This window comes from Hippopotamus amphibius, chromosome 7, assembly GCF_030028045.1.
Source record: "Hippopotamus amphibius kiboko isolate mHipAmp2 chromosome 7, mHipAmp2.hap2, whole genome shotgun sequence".
NCBI classification, from domain to species: Eukaryota; Metazoa; Chordata; class Mammalia; order Artiodactyla; family Hippopotamidae; genus Hippopotamus; species Hippopotamus amphibius.
In genome coordinates, this window is record NC_080192.1 from 8,408,592 (window position 1) to 8,421,376 (window position 12,785).

The window sequence follows — 12,785 nt, forward strand, 5'->3', positions numbered from 1 at the left end:
ACACACCAGTGCAGACAGGCATGGCCACCTGAAAGCCGACTCTGGCAGGGCCACAGACATACTGTGTTTGGCTGCACACAGCATTTAAAAAGATCTGGAACTCTTTCCAATATTTAAAAATCAGGATGTCAATGCGTATCTGAATTTCTGGCCTCTCTTGTAAACACTGGAGGACCTGGCAAAGCTGAGCCAAGTGCCAACAGCCGAGCAAAGGCCGACTCCTTTACGTGGTACATACGCCTCCACAGCTACCCAGTGGCCTCTAAGTCTCAAGTTTTCACACCTGGCACACACCACTCATTTACTTTACTTTCTTGGCTCTTGCAGTCATTTGAGTTTTCAACCCCTACCGAGTGTCACGCACGGTACCTCCCACACAGTGTGTGTGGAGTACGTGTCTAAGAACTGAACCCACCCTGACTCCAAGTGAGCGGGGGATCCCAACAGGGTATTGTGAACAACAATATATTCCATTTGTATTAGTGGAGTGATACGCACCTACAGACAAATCCATTTTGCTACTTGGATTATCTTCAGTTTGACTCTGAAAATAAAGAACAGTGAAGGAAGATTAAAGGCTTGAATTAAATGTTTGAATCAGGAGAAACGGCATTATTCATATGCGAGCCACACCTTAACTTTACTACTAGGACCATAACAGGTCCTTGGAAATGAACCTCAAACTGGAATCGAGACAACTTTTTTTTTTTTTTTGGCCTCGCAGTGCGAGGCATCTTAGTTCCCCAACCAGGGATCGGGATCAAACCCATGCCCCCTGCAATGGGAGCACAGAGTCCTAACCATGGGACTGCCGGGGAAGTTCCAAGACCATAATATTTTTAATATGACTAAAAATTAGTCCCCAGTAGGGACTTCCCTGGCAGTCCAGTGGATAAGACTCTGTGCTCCCAATGCAGGGGGACCCGGTTCGATCCCTGGTCAGGGAACTAGATCCCGCATGCCTCAACTAAAAATTCCACATGCTGCAACTAAGACCTGGTGCAGCCAAATAAATAAATAAATAATTTTTAAAAATGACTAATTTTGATTGCTGTTGGTGCCTATAATCCTAAATTCAATTTTCACATCAAATTAGCTTCAGTATATCTAAGGACAGAGGAATAGCTAAACAGCTGCTTGGAGAAATAAACCCCTGCGCTCAAGTTCCAGCCGGCTCAGGATCAAATTCCACGAGTGGCCGCCAAATGATGACAACTTCTTCTCGTGACTTGTCAAGTCATCAAATCTTGAGATGTGCGGCCAAGTCATTTGTCTTTTGGCAACCAGGGACAGGGTGTCCCCGCAATGTTCCCAAGAGACCAAAAAACTAGGAATTCTACAAGAACGGCCTAGGTAATTAATCACCAATAGTTTCCCTAGTTCTTCTGCTGTTGCTGTCTTTTTAAACATTATAATATTAAAACTATTTCTGTAGTCAACAAAATTATATAAATTTTAACTACTTGGCTCCTTCTTCCCTAAATGCCTGAGGAAAAGGATACGAGGACTACAAATTTAAAAGCTGTAACCTTTAAAGACTGGAGTATTTCGTTAAGAAAAAAAAAAAGAACAACGATTGCCTAATCCAAATCAGGAACACTGCTTAACCAGTTTCTAAATCTGTAATTTTGTACTATATGTGGCAGTGGCCTTACGATTTGAGCTAAATGTAAAAGTTGGGATACATTACACGTATGAAAAAGTAAAACTTACCAGCAGTCCCATATTTGAAAACTGTTTGGCAAGAGGATTCATCCATGAATCACTGTTTCCTCCTTTTAGTGAGCACTACAGAAATGAAACATGTAACCTCAGAATCAAATAATTCATTGTATTTCAACTTCCTGAGTTGTGTAAGTACTGACTGAAACTGTAAAACCAAGAGTTTACCTTTTTGATCCCTAACTATTCCTCTTTACCTATAGTTACTTCAACATGTTATGTTAGTCTAAAAAAGTAATATGCCTTAGTTATATCTATGTTTTCATCCTTATTTTATTTTTTGCACTGAATTAGAAGTAACTGGAAAAACATATGGTCAACCAGTGTTTTTACCCTATAAATACAAGGTCAATATCAGATTATCTAAAATATAATGTTTGCATGCTAGAATTTTCCCTCTTAGTATCTCCTTGTAACCCAAGCTGGTTTGTATTAGGAGTAAAGAAAGAGTTTGATGCTAGTGCATGTTATTTGGAAAGGAGCCTGTTTAAACTGGTCGTTATTCTGTGTGGATACGATGAGGAGCTCACCCACGTAGCACTTTCATCTGCTTGTTTCACAGAGTAAAGCTTGTGGCTCCCCAATGGGAAAGAAGACTAGCAGAAGACACCAACACCAAGCTTACTGCAAAGTAAGGCAGACGTAGGTTTCTGTTTGTTTCTTAATGGAACAAACTACAAAGATGAGTCAAAAATTACCCACGCTCCGGTCATATTAAAACTTCTGCTGGCTGCAAAGTCAGTGCGGATAATTTTTGACTTACTTGTGTCGTTTCTCCACTGAACAAGGCGCTAATCATCAGCTCCACTTCTACTTCTATGGAGAAGGTAAGTGGAACTATGTTGGGGACCTGGTGGGGGCAGGAGGTGATGGGGCTTTGTGCACGGGACATTCTCCAAGTAAAAATTCTATTTGTGTTCCGATTGTATCGGTCAGGTCAATTTTATCATTCTTGAAAGTGCTAAGGTACTTTGGTTCATTTACAGGTTTAAAGGTCAAAAAACCCTCACTGCAGGGAGCAGAGAAGTGGTAGTTACTGTTTAATGGGTACAGAGTTTCAGTTTTGCAAGATGAGAAGAGTTTTGTGGACAGGTGTTAGTGACGACAGCACAACAACGTGAACATATTCAAGGCCACTGAACCGTACTCTTAAAACTGGTTCAGGTGGTAAATTTTCTGTCGGCTGTACGTGATCACACACACAAAGAGGCCCTCAGTATAAAAGGTTCGAATCATCCGTCGTGGAGCAGAAACATTTAATTCCCAATTAACTTCACTAAATCCTGGTGGTTCCCTGAGTGGGCTAGTTGCTTCCTCAACAGTCTCCTGAACTGTCTTGTAATTTGGTCTTATTGATAATTTGTAAATAACAAAAAGAAAGCCACAGCAGACTAGACAATACAAATGTACTAAAAATGCTGGTAAATTTACTGAATAATTTCTTTTGTGACTGGAGTAATAAAAGTCCTTTAAGAGGGAAAACTGTAGATGACTGCTGAAGCAAAATGTCTCTAACAGAAACAACCTGTATTCTCAGGCCGAAAAGAGAGTAACTGTATTCAGAACGAAATCCCATAGGCAAGGGGGATGAAGGCATAGCCCTTGGCCAAATGAAGACCTTCTAAAATGCATCCAGCATTTGAAAACCAGGAGTTTTAGTTGTGAAGTGTTTCTTAGGGCAGCAAAGCTCCCACCCTCAAATTAAATACATGGCTGCCAGTTTCTTACACCCCTCAAAGTATATGTGGAATGAGAGGCTGGAAGCAAAAAGAGGGCTTCTACTGAGTCATTCAGGTTCTAGACTGAAAACCAAAGGTTGCATTAAATTACACAGATCAAAGGAGAAACTAAGTTGTTCTAAGATACAGAAAGTAAAACGTGTAGAACACAACTGGTACAGGATGTAGATAAATCATCTACCTGTTAGTGCTGGGTTATACACCGGCACCTCATTTTGTTGAGAAAGTTCTGGGCCTTGGAATTTCCCAAACCAGATAACGAGTCACGCTGATTGCCACTGGAGAAACCATATTACTGTGGTTTCTCTTCTACAAATTCAGGGGGATTTACTCTAAGGACTGCCATGGCTTTTAGAACGTGAAAGCATAAAACATTTATAAAGTGTGCCTTGAAAGCTTCCAAAGAATGACTGTAATATGGAAACCAAAGTGAGAAAAATTTCATTTATTTGAAAATTCCATTTTACCCACAGCAAGAGTTTTGTAGTTGGAGATTTCAGGGTCATGGGGAAGGAAGATGAGGGGTAAAGAGGAAGTAGTTATTTGTCCTGAAGAAAATATTTTCCTCCTCACTGAGGACCTCAGGGACCCCAGCTGCCTGGCTTCTTCCATTAAAACATTCTCAGTTCTGCCTTCTAAGAATGAATAGGCAAGTGCAGACATTTCTAAAGTGGGCTACCTTCATTTGCTTCTTTCCTCCTTGTCCCCAGCTTGCGGAGTTGTGGGAGGAAGCACTTCCCTGAGAGCCGGCGGTGTTCCAGACTCCTCCATCATCCTCCTCTTCCCAGCTGGGATGGCGAGTTCCTGTCACTGGCCCGTCACTCTCCCCCCAGCCGTCTTGCATAGATTTGGAATCTTTAAGAAAAGAACGAACCCCAACTGTACGCAATAGCTAATATATATAACAATAACTGCAGCAACTGTGCCCCATAAACGTGGCATTTTAGTATATTTGTAATTTTATCTACTCTATATGCATGGCAAGGCAAATATTATTCGAACTTTAGAGATCAGAAATGGAAACCTAAAAGGGGTCAATGATACAGAGTAAGTTAATACACCACAAATCCAAATTCCCTGGCTTCTGGTTCAATGATTTTTTCCCCTATACAAAGTTGAGAGAAATCCCCCAATTGAAAAGAACCTACCACTACTCATAAGAAATTTCACATCTCAGGCTTCCCTGGTTAAGAATCTGCCAGTTGTTAAGAATCTGCCTGCCAACGCAGGAGACAAGGGTTCAATCCCTGGTCTGGGAAGATCCCACATGCCGCGGAGCAACTAAGCCCGTGCGCCACAACTATTGAGCCTGCGCTTTAGAGCCCGTGAGCCACAACTATCGAGCCCACGTGCTGCAACTACTGAAGCCCACACGCCTAGAGCCCGTGCTCCGCAACGAGAAGCCACGGCAATGAGGAGCCCGTGCACCACAACGAAGAGTAGCCCCCACTCACCGCAACTAAAAGAAGGCCTGCGCACAGCAAAAAAGACCTAACATAGCCAAATAAATAAATAAATTTATTTAAAAAAGACAAGACAAGCCGAGGAAAGTGGAAGACAGAGAACAAGGAAGGGAGAACGAAAGAGGGAAACCAGGGCTCTAACGTTCGAGGAAGTAGGACGTCATCAGCATCCAGACTCAGTTCCACCAACAGCCCCCTTTAAGCAAAGGTCTTTAATTCAAAGGTTGTGATAAATCCTTAATCTCCCTCTGAAAATACTGTATGGAACTGATGGATACATTCTGAGGTAATGGAAGAAGGGAAACTCACTGTCCTGTCTAGAAGCTCCATCCACACCTTCAATTTATCAAGTGACAGGACGTTTATGAAGGGGTAGTTATTTGGTTTAGACAGCTTCACGTCAAGAGTCTAGAGCCAGAAAAGTGGCTCTTCCAAGCCTTTCCTTGAATGACTACTGCCACGCCCTAGGACCAGGCCTATGATGCCATCCAGGCTCCCACCAAGTACAGAGGGTACAAGGCAGCTGATTTCCTCAGACTGTGGCATCATCTCCCAGCAATGCCCAAGTGAACCTGACTGACCCTTCATGGGGTTCAGTGAACTCCCCTGGGGGCTCTGTGACTGGACAGCAAGAGGCAGGGCTTGGGGCTGTTCTCCCTGCTGCTGGCAATGCCCTTGATAACCAGGACCGTTTCTTCTACACAGGAGGTTACCCACTATTATGCAAGCACAGGCTTTATACATCCTTTGACAAACAATGAGAATTAAAGACCCAACATAAGTGACATACTAACCCCTTTAAAGAAGGAAGATGTCCATGTAACCCTTCTAGAGAAAGAAGCTGAACTTTTAACAAATGACTCCTTGTAGAAAGATAAAAAAGAGAGCTCCAATTTTTAGTCACAGAGCTCACACCAGATTTAAGGTGTCTGCAGTCTAGACAAGATCACAGGTTAACTATCAGCATCAGTTGGTAGGCTGTGATGATCTAGCTCCCTGCTCTGACTATTACACATTCAAATTACCCAGAGAAGGGGTCAATGTAACTACAGCTCTAACTATAGATATAGATGATCCTGAAGAGTAGAAGACTTTTTAAAATCTTGAGAAATGTGAGTGTTCTGTGATGGAAGAAAATGATCCTGAAGTTGGGAAAGACATAAAAATCCTGAAAGTACTGCTAAAGTACCTCCTTGTGCCAAGGGTCTGGTTAATGCCTTCCAAGAGCATTCTGGATCTATTCCAAGTCTACAGGATGGTATCTTCCACGATGACACAACCAATTATACAATGAAAATCAAGATGAAATCAAAATCTTTATGAAGTGAAGGAGACAATTTTTAAAATGCAATCAAGTTACACAGGTACAAGAGTGAGTTTCTAGAATACAGATAGCTGAGATGATATTCCTTCCTGTGGCACAGTAAGAATCATAAATACCATAAAACACACTTCACAGTGGAATTTTTTTTTCTTGTTCAAATTTTGAGTGTTCAGCCTGACCACATTTTTTTAATCAAAAGATAATTCCTTGGGGGGGACTCGAGGGGGGGGAGTCAAGGAAGGGAGGGAATACGGGGATATGTGTATAAAAACAGATGATTGAACCTGGTGTACCCCCAAAAATAAAAAATAAAAAAAAAGATAATTCCTTAAGTCTGCAATATGGTAGAAAAGAGATGTTGGAATACTTTTTAAGAAAACTACAAACAAGTGAAAACAGAAACTTGAAACTGAATTTTTCAACGGAGGACCATCCAATGGGGAGTTTGCAGCATCCATTTACAAAGTTTTGCAAATCACTTTGACTACACATTGCCAGCTGGATCAAGTATAGCTTAGATTTTTCAATGATTATAAGTAAGTGTGACGTGCTTTGTTTAAAAATTCAAATGAAGAAACCTCTGTTGGGTTCAAGAAACCTTAAATGTCCCTGCGTGGGTGGATGTATGAGAAGAGAGATAAAGGGGAAAGGAAGGAACGGAAAGATGAAGGATGAAGTCACTGGGCAGCAGAGACCTTGTTCCACGTTAAAAGCCAGGAATTAAAAAAAAAATTATTCCAACATGAGAGTATAAATGCAAAATAGATCTAATGAGCAATATTTAAGTTCCTGAGCAAAAAAGCACCACATCAACATTTCAATTCCGACCAGACACTAAACCTAAGTTAAAATGAAACCAAAAAACTAACTTATGACTTTTAGTTCACTGTAAGCATTTTTACATATGCCAAGTCCCCACCATTTGTTACTAACCATTTATTAAAGGTTCAAGGTTCTGAATCTCATTGAAACAACAGACCTCACCAAAATGTGTGACCCCATCCCCAAATTTATAATAGAGACTCCCTCAAAAATAATGCTGTATACTTACTAGGTTTCATGGCATTTGGAGCGTTGGAGGGTGCGGTCCCCCAGCCTGTGGTCGATGCTCCTGTGTCATCCATTTCACCCCACCCAGGACTGCTTTCATTTGGCTCACCCCAAGCTGAAGTACCATTATCTGGAGCAGGTGGTGTGCTTTTGCTCCAGACTGTAAAGAAAGGATGTGTATCTCTAAGAATGATTTGTTAAATGAACACCACAGTATCCAGTGGGGGTGAAGGCAGGAGCAACAGGCACTCCTGAACTCTGCTGATGGGAACATAAATGGGTACCACCTTCATGGTGGGCACTTGGCATTGTCACTTTAACTTCTGGCCCAGTAATTCCACTGCCAGAAAATTATACCACAGATATACTTGTAAAAGTAGATGAAATTACATGTACAACAATGCCCACTGCATCACTGTCAGAAAACATTTGGAAGCAACATAAATATCTATCGAAAAGGGACCAGTCAGACCAATTGTGAGTTGCCCATCAAATGAATACTATATACGAAGCAATTAAAAAGACAGAAATGTACATGCCAGCGTGGAAAGTTTTTAAGAATGATGAAAAAAGCAAGGTGAAGAACAGTGTATACAGGACAATCCCTCTGTACTAAACTTTTAAAGTATAGATATATTTTGGTATAGGTATAAACAAAATGTTTGGCACACAAAATGCTAAGACCTGTAAGGAGAGACCCTAGGAGCTAAGATTCTTTTATCACCTTTCGCATTTCTGTAAAGTTTGAAGATTTTTACTATATGAATTAAAATTTTTTACATGTTCTAGACAGGGAATAAATGAGAACTTCATTTCTTTCCTCATTCTTTTCAATATTTAAAAAAAAGAACTAGTTAAAAGTAATCATTTTCTAAGTGGCCATAACTTGATTCACTGAACACTAGATTTATTTTGGAGAGTGGAAAATAAAATATTATGATTAATTTTAACAAAAAAAAAAAAACCAACACTTGAATGGTGCATCCTCTTAATTTGCTGAAGTCTATGAGGACATTCAAGCTGACAATGCCAAACTAAAAATGATTACCAGCACTACTTTCTTTTAAGAGTTTAAAATCCACCCCGCACCCCCTTTTAAAAATTTTTACCAGCACTACTTTTAATTTACTAGCTGTGATGTTTCCTACTCAAATAAGGAGAGAAGAAAGTTTAATTCTGGACAACTGATTATCATGGGATACCAATCTTCACACAATGAAGTACTCCACTTCCAGAGGTTAATTGTCAAGAATCATCTGGAAAGTGATGGAAACCTTCCAGATCCTAGCCTGGCTACAGGATTTTCTGATGGCCTCTGCAAGAACAACATAGACTACTTCTCGTCGCTGGGGAAAGAGAAACACAGAGGATGTGTCCAAGGGCAGAACCAGAATGGAAATCAGGTCTATTTCTGCTCCTATTTTAATTCTTTATTTTTAAATCTAGAGCATAGTTTGTTTAGCAAGATATATCTTTTGGATTCTGCAGACCAATACAATTACCAAAAAAAAAAAAAAAAAATTGGGGAGACTAACCCAGGGATGCCATCTTTTCCTTTTGCCAAGAAAGAACATTAAAATGTACTACCAGCATCTGTTATCACTATCATTTTATAAAAAGAGAGCTTCTGTTAACAACAACCTAGAGTTAATGTAGGAAAGATTCCCAGAACGAAGCTAAGTTAAACAAATGCATCTTAATAAAAATGTCTTGGTTTAGGCCTTCTTTTCTTCACCAAAACCTGTGAGAAAAAGCCATTGCCTACCTGACGCTGATTTACCGGTCATCGGGGTAGGCAGGTTTGGTTCTCGAGGTGCTGGGCCCCCTTGGGAATTCTTATCCCACAGATTCACATTCTTGTAGTTGTAACTGTTAGGGTCTCCCCACGCTGAAGTGCCATCATCAATGTCCATCTTCCGACTAATCGACTGTGGGGATGGCTCTTCCCAACCGCTGGGTTCCTCATCCTTTGGGGTTACTGGCTGCGGCCCGCTGCTCCAGTTGGAATTGGAAGGTCGTCCGTTGCCTGGAGGTGGTGGGGCTGGGCCTCCCCACGAACCAGAGGCCTCTGGCTGTGGTGGCGGCGGCTGCTGGGGCTGCTGTTGCTGTTGGTGCTGTTTGTTCCAGGAATTGGGTTGTCTGCCTGTCTCCGTCCACGCTGGAGATCTTTTGCAATCTTCCCACCCGCCTTTTGAAGCGAGGCCTGCATTCCCACCGTTCCCCCAAGTTCCAATCTCATTCTGCCCGCCTTCACCCCACCCAGACACAGGTTTACTGGCAGAACTATCCCAATTACTGTTTTTCACCTGCTCGACCTCCTCTCCCCAACCATTCTTTCCGGAAGTCCATCCTTGATTGGGCTGGCGTCCACCTCCCCACCCCTGCTCCTTGCTGGAATTCTCATTCCAAGAGGAAGATGTCTTTTCGTCTGGTCGTCCTCCTCCCCAGTTGGAAGAGTTGTTGTTCTTATAGTCGTTCCAGCCGCCTGTGGTCTTGGGGTCTTTCCACTCGGTAGAGGCTGAGAGCTCCCCCCATCCAGACTTCATTTGATTGCTTTGGCTGGGTGTGTCTCCCCAGCCCCCTGAGTTCTTGGTCTGTGTGGCAGCGCTCTCCCACCCCTCAGTTCCTTTGTCAGATTTCCCCTCGGGCCTTGGCACCTCTTCAATATCCCACACCGTGTCCTGCTTAATTTGAGTTTGGCCCCAGCCAGTGTTTGAGAGCACCCTGGGGTCCAAGTCAGTTCGGCTCAAAAGAGTCTGCAAGACAGCCTGACAATCAGGATGTGTGGGCCGGTAAGACCGACGGCCAGAATTATGACTGTCACTACTTCCTGCTTTGTGGTTGCTTCCAGTGCTCTGACCTCCAACTTCACTTCCCGTGGAGCTGGAAGATCTTCCCCAACAGGGAGCCTGGGCATTGCCTTGGTTTTCAGGGAGGGGGTGGCCCTTTTGATTGTCCCATGCTCCAGTGCTAGAATTTGGTTGGTTTGGACCACTCCATTCTCCAATTTTCAACTCATCAGACCCAGTCGGCTGTTTCCATTCTCCCTGAGAGACCCCAGATGTCATTTTGTTCCCTTCACCCCATTTGTTGTCATTAGAGTCCTGAGGGCCAAAGTTCCAGGACCCACCCGTAGACCTGTTATTGTTGTCCCAAGAGTCATTTTTTGACCCGGTTGATTTCTGAACAGGAGCTCCTTTCCAGGAGTCCTCTCTATCCTTTCCATTGTTCCCATTGTTTCCAGAATTGCTTTGTCCAGAGGCTGTGTCAGTTCCAGAAGGCCCCCTAGCTGCACCCCAAGATCCAACACTCCCAGTCTTTCGATCTCCAGTGCTTTGTGAAGGGGCATCAGTGCTCCTGGAGGCGTTCCCCAAGCCCATTCCAAAGGGCATTCCCTTATTCTCCATGGGGTTTGGTGAACTTAAGTTCAAGGAGTTAGTGTTTCCATTTTTTGGTCCATCAGTGTTATGAATTTGAGCCTGTTCTCTGCCAGAGACAACAAAATTAACACCCGCATTTTCCATCTTTGACTGCTGTTCCCTGGATGCCTGACCTACTGTGCTAACCTGTGCACTGGAATTACTAGTATCCGTTTCCAATGCCCCTTTCCTAGAATTTCCTTCTTGGACCAGCGCTGGCCAGGCAGATGGGTTGCTATTTGGGTTAAAGTTGCTGAAGCCAGAGCCAGGTCCAATTCTATCCTGACCACTCACATTCCTCCAATTTCCTAGTCCACTGTTGCTCTCTGTAGTAGAGTTGGAAGATTGAACAGATTTAGCCTTAGGGTCAGATTTCCAGACCCCAAGATTACATTCGTTCCCGGAACTTGCAGACTGGCACTGGCTCCCTTTTCCTTTGTTACTAGTGGTGCTTCCTGGCAGAGTGCTCTTCTCAGAGCCAGGGTTCGAGGCACTGTTGTTATCGGTGGTGTTTTCGGAAGAAGACTCAGTGTCTTTGCTGGCAATGCAAGGCCACTCTTCCATGTCAGACCCGTCTACAATCACCTTGTCCCAGATGTGAACTGGGTTGGGGGAGGCGCCGCTGTTGGAGGAGGCTCCCGGGCCCCAAGTGGAATTTGCATAATTTGAAGCAGCAGCACCTCCAAGGGTTGACTCTGAGAAAGAGATTGTCTCATTAATCACAGCTGCGCATGCGTGATCTCTTAACACTTCAAGCTCAAACTGCCCCCAGAGAGCTCATCATGCTTCCCCACAAACTAGTTCTCTATCCAGCTGCCTGCCTTGGTTAACTGTATCACACCCATCTTAGTCACCTCTTCTGTTTTGCCTGGTTGGTGTATTTGCTCAGTCTCACCCCCACAGCATCTCTCAAAGCTAACCTCTTGCCATTCCTCGTGACAGAGAAGGGCTTTCCTGTATCTTGAAACAAGACAATAATGCTGTGTATTTGCTTTATATCTCCAATCTACTCTGACACTCCTAGCTGCAGTAATTTTTCTAAAGCACACCTCTGATTATATCACTGCTGTATGGAAGGCGGTGGATAGTTTCTTAGTGCACAAGAAGAAGCTAAACCCTTTGGCCTGAGGTCTGATCAAGATGCTCCACAGCCTGGGACCAACAGACTCTTCTAGTCTCATCTCCCACTACTTTCTCTGACGATGCCCACATTCCACAAATTGGGCCTTCCCCCCCGGCACCATTCCACATTGGCACCTACTGTTTTTTCCTTCTGAATTCAAAAACTGAAATTTATCCATCTTTCTGGGCCTAGTTCAAATGCCATTTCTTCTATGAAGCTTTTTTGAGTTCAGCACCTGAAAACCACCTATCCCTGTCTGGAAGCATTCTGCTCAGTGTACTGTGTTCACGTCTTCCTTCCCCAATGTTAGTGCCTTTTAGGCAGAGACCTATCTTGCTAACATCTGAATTCCACATGGCAGCCAGGGCACTGCTGCTCAGTAAGCATCTGCTGAATGATGAATGCCCACCCAGCGAGACGCCACACAAGCATGAATCAGTTTGTACGCCCAAGGAACTTGATAAAACAGTCTGGCTCAGCACATATTTGATGGTGGGGGAAAAAATGAGCTGTTTTTAGCCCAATAATTTCTTTGAAACTTATTTCAGCTCCTTTCACCAACAGCTTTAAATCAATATGACGTTGAAAAAAAAAAAGTACAGAAAGCCATAAAAGTAAGGAAACAGAGAATTTCAAACTCTTGAGATTAGGGGCCTCCTTGGTTTTAAGAATGTAAACAGGAGACTGACTCACACTAGACCCAAGTTGATGTCCAGGCCTGGCTAGACTCAGCTGCTGAAGTGCCTGACACAACCGCCCCCTCACACTTCCCTTTGCAGCTGGTTATGAGGGGCCAGGAAGGAAGGGCCAGGAGGCCTTTCTCTGCCCGAGTTGGGCCTGGCCTGGCCTGACGGCCACCACAGGAAGCCTCATGAACAGGGCTTATCTCTGTGTGAGGCCTGTGTTACTGAGAGCTTTCTTTCTATTTCACTTTGCACACAAGAT

At 43.4% G+C, this 12,785-nt stretch overlaps 1 protein-coding gene across 7 annotated transcripts in view; it reads right to left on the reverse strand.

Moving 5' to 3' along the window:
• Window positions 1-12,785, reverse strand: part of TNRC6B (trinucleotide repeat containing adaptor 6B) — a 249,857-nt gene that overhangs the window by 50,362 nt on the left and 186,710 nt on the right. For 6 of the 7 annotated variants that reach the window (XR_009054633.1, XR_009054632.1, XM_057741190.1 and 3 more), the window contains 5 exons: window positions 9,064-11,412; window positions 7,300-7,458; window positions 4,141-4,316; window positions 1,714-1,788; window positions 499-544 (listed from right to left, as the gene is read on the reverse strand). Coding sequence is in view for 5 of the 7 variants with exons in the window: in XM_057741190.1 (XP_057597173.1) it covers window positions 499-544; window positions 1,714-1,788; window positions 4,141-4,316; window positions 7,300-7,458; window positions 9,064-11,412 (2,805 nt within the window). In the remaining 2 variants the exon portion in view is untranslated. The remainder of the gene's footprint in view (window positions 1-498; window positions 545-1,713; window positions 1,789-4,140; window positions 4,317-7,299; window positions 7,459-9,063; window positions 11,413-12,785) is intronic. The other variant, XM_057741195.1, reaches the window with a different exon arrangement.